At 43.3% G+C, this 14800-nt stretch overlaps 1 protein-coding gene across 1 annotated transcript in view; it reads right to left on the minus strand.

Annotated features, from left to right (window-relative positions):
* DIS3L2 (DIS3 like 3'-5' exoribonuclease 2) overlaps positions 1-14800 on the minus strand; it is a 267654-nt gene that overhangs the window by 214571 nt on the left and 38283 nt on the right. The window contains exons 3-5 of the mRNA XM_066621078.1: positions 9771-9929; positions 8130-8266; positions 2897-2950 (exon numbers count right to left, since the gene is read on the minus strand). Coding sequence (XP_066477175.1) covers positions 2897-2950; positions 8130-8266; positions 9771-9929 — 350 coding nt within the window. The remainder of the gene's footprint in view (positions 1-2896; positions 2951-8129; positions 8267-9770; positions 9930-14800) is intronic.

Genomic DNA, 14800 nt, shown 5'->3' on the forward strand with positions numbered 1-14800 from the left:
CCAGCACATAATTTTATCTGGCCTACAGCAACTTTTTTTTGTCAGAGCATTTGCTAACGTTTGACATTTTTACTTATTATATACAATTTCCAAGTTTAAGCATAGTACATTTTTGTGATTGTCTGAATCATATCATGCTGATTACAAAAAAAGATCCAAGTAAAACTTATTCATTCATTTAAACTTCATTCATCCATTTATAAAACTGATTTTTGTCAGCCCATGAAAATGTGTAAAACATACAATGTGGCCCTCATACTGAAAAGTTTGGAGACCCCTGAAGTAGTACTTTGGACATTTCAGGTTGTTAGGCTGAAATGATTTATTTACTGAATCACTCTTATGCCCATGCTTCCTCCACAGACCTCAGAGGACCTGAAATATGACTTCTAGTCAGTCTCCTGTCCAGGTAGCTGGTAGTAGCCAGATCTGTTCAACTTCAGCAACAGAACTGCACTTCAAATTGCTCTCTGAGCAATGCAGGCATTTACATGACTTTTCCCAGCATCTTACTGGGGGAGTAGGGAACCAATAGTCAAGTCCAAAGAAGTCCAATTAGCCTTACTATCTAATAAGATTATTCGAACTTATTTCAATCTCTTTGAAAAATGAATATATTTTTCCTTCAAAATCCAAGCATATGCGCCAACATACTTGCTGTGCACTAAAAATAACTCAAGTATGCATTCAGATTCAAATCTATGGCCTGCTTCATATGTACCTTGGCCAGCAATAAGAACTTCATGTACTGTGTGCCCCAAGAAAATTTCTGATGGTGCGGAGACCCTGTTCACATAATCTCCCTCCTACATGCACATTTTTCTTTACAGTGATAATCTGACAATAACCACTCCTGGGCATTCAAATGGGGTGCAAAATGGCAGATGCCTTTCAATGTAAGCAAGCGTAAAGTCATGCACATTGGGGTAAAAAATCAAAACTTCACATATAGGCTGATGTGTTCTGAGCTGTCTGTGACAGATCAGGAGAGAGATCTTGGGGCGGTGGTGGACAGGTCGATGAAAGTGTCGACCCAGTGTACAGCGGCAGTGAAGAAGGCCAATTCTATGCTTGGGATCATTAGAAAAGGTATTGAGAACAAAACTGCTAATATTATATTGCCGTTGTACAAATCAATGGTAAGGCCACACCTGGAGTATTGTGTTCAGTTCTGGTCACCGCATCTCAAAAAGGATATAGTGAAAATGGAAAAGGTGCAAAAGAGAGCGACTAAGATGATTACAGGGCTGGGGCACCTTCCTTATAAGGAAAGGCGACGGCGTTTGGGCCGCTTCAGCCTAAAAAAGAGACGCTTGAGGGGGGACACGATTGAGACATACAAAATTATGCAGGGGATAGACAGAGTGGCTAGAGAGATGCTCTTTACACTCTCAAATACCAGAACCAGGGGACATCCACTAAAACTGAGCGTTGGGAGAGTTAGGACAGACAAAAGAAAAATATTTCTTTACTCAGCGTGTTTTTAGTCTGTGGAACTCCTTGCCACAGGATGTGGTGATGGCATCTGACCTAGATGCCTTTAAAAGGGGATTTGGCAAATTTCTGGAGGAAAAATCCATTACGGGTTACAAGGCATGATGTGTATGTGCAACCTCCTGATTTTAGAAATGGGTGCTACGTCAGATGCAGGGGAGGGCACCAGGATGCAGGTCTCTTGCTGTCTTGCGTGCTCTCTGGGGCATTTGGTGGGCTGCTGTGAGATACAGGAACCTGGACTAGATGGACCTATGGCCTGATCCAGTGGGGCTGTTCTTATGGGGTACCTAGCTCACAATAGCCACATGGGAAGGAAGGAGCACTCATGTCGCTCCACCACAACACCAAGTTTATTGCTGCCTAATCCCAACTGAAATCCTGCATGAATCAAGGTTACATCTATTAATACTAATTATTAAATCCTCATGCTAGTGGCCAGCAACAGATTGAAATAATCCTACAGGAGACACATTCCTGCTCCTAATGAATTATTTCTAGATAGTGTGGAATCGTGGCTAGAGAGTTGGATACGGACTAGAGAGACCTCTGCTCAGTCTCCTCAAAATGCGTGGTGACTGGCAGACTAACCTAACGAGGCTGTGTTAGAGCACTGTGAGGAAAAAAAGGGTTGGGGGTCCTGAAGGTCCTGGGAAGAAGGAAAGACTAAAGTGTGATAAATATATAACATGAAATTAAAACAGTCACTGCCGAGAAGTGACCTTATGGCTGCCGAGAAATAATGAAGCTGTGAGCTCCTACTACAACAGACAAGCACAGCTTACAACAAGCATCTACTTTCTTCTAAACCAGGTACCATTAAGCACTCTCATTCCTACAAGTTAAAGAGGCACACACAATTCCACTCAACAGGAGTTGCACCAACTGCCCATGGTTTGGCGTTCAAAAATGAGCAGTTGAAATGCAGCATGAACATTACTTTGAGATCAAGTTTACAGATTAGCTCATGCAGCAGACCAGCAGCAGAGAAGCATATTTGTTTTGGGGAGCTTAACTTAAAGTAAGAGGAAAATCTGCGAGCCATCTGTAAGCATAATCATAAAACCTTGGTTTACAACTAACCGGTGGTCTCCAACCTGGACTCAGCTGGCTTCAGCAAGCTGAAAACGAACCTCACCTCTGGCACCAAGAAGTTCAGATCACATGTGCCAGAATGACCCATTTCAGCTCCTAAACAACTGACATCTGTTTCAATGACATTTCCACAGATCAGAGGCTCTGTAGGAACAATGCCTGATGGACTGCACCCATGGTTTACATGGCTTGTGTATATCTTGGGATAATTGCTCCATCAAGCCAAGTGGGCAGTACTGAGATGAGAAAGGTGTTATGTGGTGTTGTGACAGCTATAGATAACTTCAAATAATGACATGCTACTTACTGGAGAGGGAATGAAGGCCTCGTGGTACTTCTTGGGGTTTATTCTCAGGGGTCCCTTGAAAAAAAAAAAGACAAAAATTACAATTAGGGTTGGATTAAAGAACAATTTGAATGAGATATCAGGAAGAATACTAGTGACCGTTTGCTGCTTTTTAGTTATTCCAACAATAGCCCCTTAATCCCGCCCTCCAGCAATAAAGTGGCACTCAACCAGAGTGGTCCCAAACCAGCGAATTCTTAACAATAATGAAGATACTGCAACAGTGCCAGTACTAGGACTTCAATCAAAAACTGTATCCACACACAGTTTGTTAGATTCATCAGGCCCAATGATTATTATTATTCATTCCTACCAATTCACAGCAAATTGAGGCAAAGAAGGAAGGCCCATAGCCAGGGAGACAGACCAGGGACAGACTGCACTTGCTCCTGGTGTGGAAGGGATTGTCACTCCCGGATTGGCCTTTTCAGCCACACTAGACGCTGTGCCAGAACCACCTTTCACAGCGCGATGCCATAGTCTTTCGAGACTGAAGGTTGCCAATATATATATTTTCATTCCTACCAATTCACAAAGGAAAAAACAACACTGGCAGGTACGGCCTCAAACAAATCAGGTTGTGGAGTTGTACAAAACCTCCGACTCCTCAATATTTAAATCTCCAACTCCGAATCTTTCACAAAAGGTCAATATGTATTCATCATGATAAACTTACTAAAATGGTGAATGGCACCATAAGATATTTAACCATGTGAATCATTAGGATACTTCTTAGTCATAACTTATATCAAAATAAGAGTACATTTCATTTTTAAAAGGCTAACTGTGTACTGATTACATAGTTCTTTGTCATATCTGATAATGCCACACATGTCATATCATGCCACCTGACCGGCTTAGCTGCAATTCCCCAGTAGTACCTCACTTACTGCCTGCTGGTCAGTCTGGCCATTTTAATTACAGTGCTTATAAACTGCTTGGATCATTAACTGTTCCACTAAGTGGGAAGAAAAAATTAAAGGGAACATTGCATGACACACCGACATCCTCATAGAAATCAGTTGATCTGAGGACAGTTTGTATTCTTAATGTACCAGAGCCAAATGTACAGAGCATTATTCCCACACCATGTGGCTCAATGCACCATTGAATTTCCCTCAGGAGACCATCAGCAGCTCATACGGCAGCGAAAGTGAGGCTCCTAAGTTTTTATAACGGGGTCAGCACTGGTATGTTTTTACCCATTCCACCCAAAATTGCTTCCAATTCCAACTCCACAGCCCTGGAATAAATAATTAAGGACTATGAGGATCTCAGCTAGAAAGTAAACCAATCTGGTTTGCAGGTTGTGCTTTTGTTGATACTTCTGGTGAAGGGCTGTAGCCTGTGTTTGCTGTAACACTGCCCAGGAAGAGCTTGGAGCTCTACATTGGCTGCACAGGGGCAGTTCCAGAGCACCTGACAATAATACCACCATCATCACCTAGCTCCAGAGTGCTGAGAGAAGCTGCATGGGTCTTTGATTATAACTGTGCAGCTCACAGGGAACTGTGTCTGTGGTATGCAAAGGGAATGCAGAATAGTGGATGCAATATTGGAAAGCACCTTTGATCTGGTACAAGGAATGGTACCCACTTCCACTGAAGACAGACACTGTCTATCAGATTGTTAAATTTTAACTCTAACATGTGACTCTTTCTTGGGAAACACAAAAGACATCAATCAGGTTATATAGCCCTCGTGCAATGAATGGGAGTTGCGCAGGACTGCAAATGGACACCTCCCTTTCATTTCAGCCAGTCTCTCATGTCCTGAGAAGTGCTCCCTACAGTTTCCACAGAAACTGCAAAGTCCTAATGGAGCAGAATTGATATCATCATCATCGCCAAGTTCCAGAACATCGTCAAAGAAGCTGCATAGGGCTCCAATTCGGGTCATGCAGCTTAGAGAGAACAGTGCACCCATGCAAGGTCTTGATCTGGTAACTTGAGAAATATCTGGTGACGACTCAGTCTGTTTGCCATCATAAGAGGAGTGGCAAAAGGAGCCTGAAAAGAGACCAGCCGAAGCAAGCAGGAAAGCTTCCTGACTCTACAAGAGGCCAGGTTAAGCATCATTCCTTGCAATTTCTGGGTCAGGTTTGCTCAGAGACTTATTCCTGTTGGCTACAGACCACCCCCCAGTCGATTCACTCCCCCCCCCCCAACTTCACAACAGCCAGGTCTGACCAGGCTGGCACAAGATAAGTTCCTAGCAGACTGTACTTTTGGTCATCAGGCAATGGCCTTGGAAAGAGAAAGAATTTTTGAAAGAAACTTTCCTTCCAACACCTCATTCCATCCCCATTTCTCAACATTCCAACAGATTTTGCTTAAATCCACCTGCAAAAAGTAAGGTTGAGGCTATCCAGGAAGGCTGTATGACTACAGATAATTTGTGTGGGCACAGCCAGTGTGGTACACACAGCCAGCAAGATTCCAAAACACACTTTCTGCATTAGGGATGAGATGTTAACAGATGAAAAAATATGGCAAGACTGTACACACCAGGCATTACAACTGATTTCAAAATGCATCCTTAACACACCAGCCTTTTGACTGCTCCTCCTCTGAAAGTACCCCCCAAATTTCTCGTCAAAAGCAGATGGGCCTCGTTATCTGTGCCTACGAAAATCCTATTTACAATGTTGTGCATTTCACGCTGTGATATCATTTCTGGAACCAGCCACTTTCCCCATCTGCAAAGAACAACTGTTCTCACATTTGTGTCAGGGGCCAGGCCTCTGGCTGCAGAATCTCATGATGTCATCCTCAACCAACATTACTTTACAATCGCTCACAAGCAATCGCTGCTATATTTATCAGTGCAGGTTTGTTTTTCAAAATGTGTAGGAAAAAATGGTCATTCAAGAAAGAGAAAGGCTTCATATGAAGGTGATTTGAAGTCCTAAGTTAGGCAGTCACCACACTTGCCAGAGTATTTTTACTTTTAAAGGTATTAGAGGGTAACCCAAGTCACAACTTTCTGCTTTCAAAATCAAAATCACAGAGTGGGAAGGAATTCACTGGATCAACAAAGTCAATAGTATTATTATTATTATTATTATTATACACATCAAAATGACAACACAGCTGATACTGATCATATATGTACACACAAAAACCACAACATTCATCAGCTCATTATCATTATTATCAATATCTACTTCACAGCCCATCTGATGGTGACTCGTATTTTCCAAGTATCGAGTTCTTATCAAGGACCTAAGATATGCAGAGGTCACATTAGTATTAGTAGTATATACCCCTTTCACCCAAAATTAAATATAGATTGAATAATCTGTTCCTCAAAAATCTCCAGCAGGTGCCTTGTCTAGAAAACTCCTAAATTATCTGAAGTTTTTCAAGTCACAATTTTAATCAGGCTAACCAACCAGAAAAGTTTACAGTGGCATGAAGACAGCAGCTTCTGTTGCAGAAATCAACCCTTTTTGCCACAATGATAGTTCAACCCAGAAAGTGGGAGAACTTTCTGGTCCAGCAAAGTTGTCACACAAACGGGTCTTATAGTTTTGTTAACCCAGAAGGGATTTCATTCAAAAGGCACACCCTCTGTTGTCTTTCCTGAGATATCTAAGTGATCTCTTGTTGTAAGAAGTACAGGGTCTTGAAATCTGTCCAGCTTAGAAAACATGCTTGCTTGCTTGCATTTTTTTTTCTTTGTTGCTGAAATTTTATAATTAAATAAAGCCCCAATCTCTTCAAAAATTCAAGCCTATTCTTAATATGCAGTATGAGTCATGCAGGAATTCTGCAGCATTTTTTTGCCACAAATTTGGTAAAGAATTACAATAGTGGTGCTATGGCTGCCTTACTACAGTCCGTTAACCTCATGGGGTGCGTGGGGTTTAGGGTGAAAACCGACAAGCGAATCGACAACTGCAACAGGCAAAACTCCTACCCTAAAGCTGGGCACCTGCGACGTTAGGACAATGACACCTGGCTTCTCTGACAACCTGCAAGAAATAGACGATGCCCGCAAAACAGCTGTCATCGACATGGAGCTGAGCATGGTGTTGGCTTTGCGGTCAGAAATACCCTGCTGAAATCCATCATCCCACCTTCTGCAGGAAATAAAAGAATTTTGTCCCTACAGCTCCACTCAGCAGCAGCACTTGTCACTCTCATCAGTGCATATGCACTGGCTCTGTCATCTTCAGCAGAAGCTAAAGACAAATTCTATGATGACCTGGCCACCAAGAAAACCCCCGAAAAAGAGCCATTGTTCATCCATCAGCAATTATGCAGGGGATGGACAGAGTGGATAGGGAGATGTTCTTTACACTCTCACATAACACCAGAACCAAGGGACATCCACTAAAATTGAGTGTTGGGAGAGTTAGAACAGACAAAATAAAATATTTCTTTACTCAGCGTGTGGTCGGTCTGTGGAACTCCTTGCCACAGGATGTGGTGCCACAGGATGTGGCGTCTGGCCTGGACGCCTTTAAAAGGGGATTGGACAAGTTTCTGGAGGAAAAATCTATTACAGGTTACAAGCCATGATGTGCATGTGCAACCTCCTGATTTTAGAAATGGGCTATGTCAGAATGCCAGATGCAAGGGAGGGCACCAGAATGGGGTCTCTTGTTATCTGGTGTGCTCCCTGGGGCATTTGGTGGGCCGCTGTGAGATACAGGAAGCTGGACTAGATGGGCCTATGGCCTGATCCAGTGGGGCTGTTCTTATGTTCTTATTTTCTTATGAGCATTCAGAAGCAGCTGAAGTGCTCAAACACTCTAAAAGCAGATCCACAAAGAGCAGGTAAAAGTAATTGACAGTACAATCCTATGTTTGGCTCTCACAAGTCAGTCTCGTATAGGATTATAGTCTTGGAGTGAATGTACCCGATTCTGGTTCCTAGGCACCTTCCTGCAGAACTAATTGTTTGACATCTTCTCTCCGAGATATTGATGCACTATCTGAAAAGCTGTTACTATGTTATCTCCATATCACATCAACTTGTTGTTCCATATCTAAACATGTTCTATCTACTGATTCACTTGACTAACACTTGACTTAGTCTGACCTTAGACAATATAGGTATAGTGTAACAAACAACCCCAAGAGAGGGAGGAACCACCTCCATGAAGGCCTTCTCATATACAAAGCCATCATAACAGCAGGAACACTTGCTGCTTTGGCAGAAAATCTACATCCTAAGCTTTCAGCACCTGGATCAGTGTTTTCCTTTTCAGTCCTGCCGAGATATCTTCTCTTGACATGTAGGTTTCAAAGACCTTTTTCCGCCCTCGAGTTGGCTTGTTCCGATTCTTTCTGTCACCTGGTGTCAAAGCAGCTTGGGGACCTCCTGAAAGTAAAACCACAATCATTGCCTTTCCATACAGTGCAGAATTACTCATTTCAAATCTTTACAATAAACCAGTGGTTCAATTCAGACAACACGTTAAACCATGGTTAAAGGAAGTTTGATGTGTGAGTGATCATAAAACCAGAATCAGAAACCACAGATTGGTCTGCAAACATTCCTGCTAACAGTGGTTTTGCGCAGTATCTGAACTGATAAACAATTGTTATGACCACTGCTCTGCTTCTAGTGGGAGGTATGCCACAGAGACAATCAGTTTATGAAGCCAAGTGCTGAAAAAAATGAAAGCAACAAAGCCACTCTGAACAACAGTTTGCCCATTGGATTCATGGATGCTGAAAATGTGACTTGAATTCAAAAACAATGGCAAGCACAAACCATGGTTTGACATGATGTTCAAGATTAAGAAAAGTGCAGCTTGTTTTCTCAAAGGTTATTTCGCACTTCATATGACAGCACACTCACAAAGGGGTCACAACCAATCTACTGGATGCTTTTGTTTGCAAATATGAGTTTTTCACATTCATGCTTCAAATCTTAAATACAGATTTAAATAGGAAGTATGAACATAAGAACAGCCCTGCTGGATCAGGCCATAGGCCCACCTTGTCCAGCTTCCTGTATCTCACAGTGGCCCACCAAATGCTTCAGGGAGCACACAAGACAACACACACAACCTGTGACCTGGTGCCCTCCCCTGCATCTGGCATTCTGACATAGCCCATTTAAAATTGACCTCCTTATATATCCATCTTGTCTGCCTTTAAGTCTTCTTAAGAGACTCTGGAGACCTGAAGACCATCAAACACACCTCTGCACAGAGAACTCTTGAGGCTCCGGAGACACTTATACCCCAAGGCTGAGGTCAACTGCAAAAGCACTATGTACTACATATAAAACATACTAATTTCAATCTCTAGCCAAAAGAAACAATATGCATGCCTATTTGTCACTTTTCAATCATTGCTCAGTGATACAGATCCATTAAACCACAGGCTTGGTTTGCAGTGGTAACCTTTCAAAGGCTCTGAAGTAGTTTAGCAAGAAAGTAGTAAAATGTGGTCAGGACACAGGGGAAGAGCTCTGACAGATGGAGAAAGGGAGTTATGTGCTGACAGAGGAGAAGAGACTGGAGCTCCAGCTCCTGGTCAGTAAGCTTTCCTAATACATTGCCCAATTTTCGTCTACAATCATGAGGGTTACCAACTTACTTGTTGGATGGAGGAAGGGAAAGAAGAATTCATGTTTTTATAATGCCTAATTTTCTGCTAGATTCATGCAGGCGTGTGGAGATTTGTAACCCTGACCTCAATGCTTTAATGACAAATCACAACGTTAGAGTTCGAGAGAAGACTTAGCAATTCATCTAGGGCTATCTTGTTCCTGATACCTGGGCTCATTTTCTCTGGCTCACTTATTTCAGCACTTGAGCATGCATTCTGAAACTACACTTCATTTCTCAACTACACAATCTCCTAGTTCATACCTCTGGGAGACCCCAGTTGCCTGAGGTTCATTCTGCAGTCAGAGTTGCTCATGGCATCTGCCTGGGATTCAGAGAGTTGTCGCCTCCTGTCCACATTTGGGGGAACTCTGGCTGATTCAGAGTTGTTTCTGGCCCTCACCAAGCCTCGCTTGTCTCCACCTAAAAGAATCAAAACACAAAACTGTGACATAGGCAGAGGAAAGGGAAGACAGAGACCAGTCTCTTCCCGGACATTATCCTCCCCCTCTTTATTTGGTAGTGGAGCCCCTTTTTAATAAAATGTTATGCTATGCTCTTGAGCACCCAGTGATGACATTACATTTAGTTATTTGATTTTTCTCTGTAAACCGCTTTGTGAACTTTTAGTTGAAAAGTGGTATATAAATACTGTTAATAATAATAATAATAATTTAAGAGCAAAGTCTGACTGCCTCACTATCCCATTTCAAGACTTCCCCATGTGCACAACTTTGTTTCTGTGCCAAAGAAGACAAAAAATGGAAGATGACTTTTCTGTAAGTCTTCCCAAGATACTACCCATAAGCAGGAGAGCTGCAAATTGGTTGGTTGGTTGGGGGAAGTGAAAGAAGTTTCTCACAATGTCAGATATTCTATCAGATTCCTGTAGATTCAACGGAGACTGATAATCCTGACCTGAACACAGCAGATAATTTGAAATAGGTTCACGGAGGTTTTGCGATTTATGTAAAATCCTTAAATCATTTGATTCATTTATCAGCATCTAATCAATTAAATTAAAGTTAAAGTCAGTTAAAGTCTCGAAACAGTTGGCTGTTCTCCTTCCAAATTCCGTACGCTTTAAGAAAGGTTTTGGGAATTCTTAACTCCTGTAGGACACTGGAGCATATATATATATATACACATACACACACACACACACACACACACACACACACACACACACACACACACACACAGTATTTATATACCGCCTTTCTTGGTCTTTATTCAAGACTTTATTCAAGGCGGTTTACACAGGCAGGCTTATTAAATCCACGCAGGGATTTTTACAAATTGAAAGAAGGTTCTTTCTTTCAAGAACCACTACATTCAAGGTGTTACACTCCGATCTGGTTTAACATTCTGGCCTCCATCCTCCCACGCTCCGAGCAGATGGAACAGCTCAGCTGCAGCTTGTCAGCTGCTTCAAGGTCGCACGGTGCCGGTGGCCTTGAACTGGCGACCTTGTGGATGTTAATCTTCAGGCAAATGGAGGCTCTACCCTCTAGACCAGACCTCCTGCCCCTGCCTCTTGCACCCCAAAACACTGCAGAGGGTCCCAGGTGGCACAAGTATTCCAGAAGAATTTCCCAGGTGCCCCACAATAATTTCCCCTACAACTCATTCCCAGTCATCATCACTTTAGACTCTTCTCTGTAGGAAATGGTGACCTAAACTTATTCTAACATTGTTCCATATATCAATAGATTGCTCTGCATTCCAATGTGGTTGCACCCTTAGGGCGCAATCCTAAGCCCTTATGCCAGTGCTTTCCAGCACTGACATGAGGGTAATGAAGCTCCGAGATAAGGAAACAAACATTCCCTTACTTTGAGGAGGCCTCCGTGAGTGACACCCAACTGCAGGATGCAGCACATGTCCCATTGGCACTGCTATGCCAGTGCTGGAAAGCACTGACATAAGGGGTTAGGATTGCACCCTTAGTCTCCGATCCTTCTGCAGTTATACACTCTGACTGTACTGGCAAGAATCCCATAAAACAGCGATTCCCTCATAAGTACATAAGAGCAGCCCTACAGGATCAGGCCATAGGCCTATCTAGTCCAGCTTCCTGTATCTCACAGTGGCCCACCAAATGCCCCAGGGATCACACAAAACAAGAGATCTACATCCTGGTGCCCTCCCTTGCATCTGGCATTCTGACATAGCCCATTTCTGAAATCAGGAGGTTGTACATCGACATTACGGCTTGTAACCCGTAATGGTCTTTTCCTCCAGAAATCTGTCCAATCCCCCTTTAAAGGCATCCAGGCCAGATGTCATCACCACATGCTGTGGCAAGGAGTTCCAAAGACTAATCACATGGTGGGTAAATAAATATTTTCTTTTGTCTGCCCTCCCAACACTCAATTTTAGTGGATGTCCCCTGGTTCTGATGTTACATGAGAGGGAAAAGAGCATCTCCCTATCCACTCTATCCTTCCCATGCATAATTTTGTATGTCTCAATCATGTCCACGTTTTCTAGACTCACAAAGAGAGTCTGGTCCAACAAGAAGCTGACAGAACATACCAAGATCCAGGTCTACAGAGCTTGCGTCCTGAGTACACTTCTGTACTGCAGTGAGTCAGGGACTCTTCACTCACAACAGGAGAAGAAACTGAACGCTTTCCACATGCGCTGCCTCCGATTCATCCTCCATCACCTGGCAGGACAAAGTTCCAAACAACACAGTCCTGGAACGAGCTGGAATCCCTAGCATGTATGCACTGCTGAAACAGAGGCGCCTGCGTTGGCTCAGTCATGTTGTGAGAATGGATGATGGCCGGATCCCAAAGGATCTCCTCTATGGAGAACTCGTGCAAGGAAAGCGCCCTACAGGTAGACCACAGCTGCGATACAAGGACATCTGCAAGAGGGATCTGAAGGCCTTAGGAGTGGACCTCAACAGGTGGGAAACCCTGGCCTCTGAGCGGCCCGCTTGGAGGCAGGCTGTGCAGCATGGCCTTTCCCAGTTTGAAGAGACACTTGGCCAACAGTCTGAGGCTAAGAGGCAAAGAAGGAAGGCCCATAGCCAGGGAGACAAACCAGGGACAGACTGCACTTGCTCCCGGTGTGGAAGGGATTGTCACTCCCGAATCGGCCTTTTCAGCCACACAGGTCATTTATGAACAGGTTGAAAAGCAACATTCCCAGGACAGATCCTTGGGGCATTTCACTTTTCACCTCTCTCCATTGTGAAAATTGTCCATTGACACCCACTCTCTGTTTCCTGATTCTCAACCAGTTCCAAATCCAGGAGAAGACCTGCCCTCTAATTCCCTAACTGTGAAATTCTCAGCAGCCTTCAGTGAGGGAACATGTCAAATGCCTTCTGAAAATCCAGATATATAATATCCACAGGTTCTCCCGCAACCAAATACCTGTTGATCTTTTCAAGGAATCCTAAAAGGTTTGTGAGACAAGAGTTACCCTTACAGAAGCCATGGTGATTCTCCAAGGCTTGTTTGTCTATGTGTTTTAAGATTTTATGAGGCATTCCACCATCTTACCCTAACATTTTACAGATGTTAGGCTGACCAGCCTATAGCTTCCCAGGTCCCCTCTCCTTCCCTTTTTAAAGATCAGTGTGACTTTTGCTATGCTCCAATCCTCTGCACCATGGCTGTTTTAAGGGACAAGTTTTATATTTTAGCCAATATATTGTACGTATTTAGTCACTTTCTCAACTGGCAGTTCCTTTGACCTATTGGGCCGTCGGCCATGGCTCCCCATTAGGACTAAAATCCTATACATTATATAGGACAGCAGGTTTTTCATGAGAAGTCGGCATGCTCCCCTGGCTGATTTTCGTGGCTCCCTGGAGAGCCACCAGTGGGTACCACTGCCATAAATCTAACCGTGTACCCAAAGGCAAGAAAAGTAGTTGTCCAGTTCTTTATTCTAAAAGGTATGTTTTTCAAGCCTTATATTTTCCACACTGGCTTTTATGTTATATTTTCCACATCTCCAAAGAAGATCTGCATGTCTTCCATGGTGCAGGTCTGGGCAGAACCAGTTTGGGATCTACTGGTAGAACATCGGATGATTTGCAGGAGATCCAACAGGGTTCCTGACTGCCAGCCATTTGAAAATAGCAACAGAAAGAATAATTGCCCATTTAAATTTCACTCTCCAAAAGGAGAATACTAAGTCAAGGCCAAAACAGGTGTGATGTGCAGACTAGTGACTGACCCTTCCAAAATTTTGTTTCCAACTGTGATTGGAGCAGAGGCACTGGAAGGGTGATTAACCCTTCCCCTTCCTTCTTCCTGATTGAATTCCAACCTATCCCCCCCCCAAGCAATTAGCTACAATCATGATACATGCATTTGTCTTCTTTCCAAATAGCAACCGGGCAGCGGGGAGAGATTGCAAAGAGGGAAACAGCACAGGGGGGGAAAGGGGCTGAACCCTCAAATCTACCAGAAAAAATATGTTCAGGTTTTCCCTGACCATTGGGGGGAGGGATTTTAAAAAGAAACTGAAATAAACTGTTCCATGAAATTCTTTCATATGGGGTGTTAAAAATTTTCCTGCTTGATAATGTTACTTCAGGCCATGACATCACTTCCAAGTTAATGACATCACTTCCAAGTTAATGACATCACTTCTGGAGGGTCCTGATGGACTGTCATTCTAAAAAGTGGGTCCCTGTGCTAAAAAGTTTGAGAACTACTGCCCTAAATCAATACTAGGAGCCCTCTTGCCTTTACTCCCTCTAGTCCAATCTTTCCATGCTTGGGGGCAGGGAGCAAGTTATCAGTTGTGGCAGTCAAGCCATCTCTGCCTGGTTTTAACTGCAGTCAGAGAGGATTAAACTACTTCTAGGTTTTTGAAGTCAAAAACTCAGTGTGAAGGACTCCGGAATTTGCCTTCTAAAACTACAAGAAAAACTGCATGATAAGACATGAATGTTAAAAAAAAAAAAATCTTGGCGTGCTCTAGGGTAGAGTTTTTCCATAATGTGGAGGTTCTGAGTGTGTGCCTCTTACAAGCAGACAATGATCCCACCAAGTAAGTCCATTAGTCCACTGAACCCAGGATGCCTGCTCTAATAGCCACTTTCCTTGGATGCAAGCCTCGGTCATTCACAGTCCTACAACCAGAGACTCTCTAAACAGAGCTATCATGGATTCAACCTGAGATGCTCAACATGCAAAGCATGTACACTGACCCAGAGTTTCAGCTTCTTCCCTGGATTGCCAACTTGGGGGGGGGGGCCCTTAGATGGCCAATCTCATGTTCCTGGAAAACCTTTCACTTGGCACGCAGCTTCCACCATGAGA

Source organism: Tiliqua scincoides, chromosome 3 (assembly GCF_035046505.1).
Source record: "Tiliqua scincoides isolate rTilSci1 chromosome 3, rTilSci1.hap2, whole genome shotgun sequence".
In the NCBI taxonomy this organism is placed as follows: Eukaryota; Metazoa; Chordata; class Lepidosauria; order Squamata; family Scincidae; genus Tiliqua; species Tiliqua scincoides.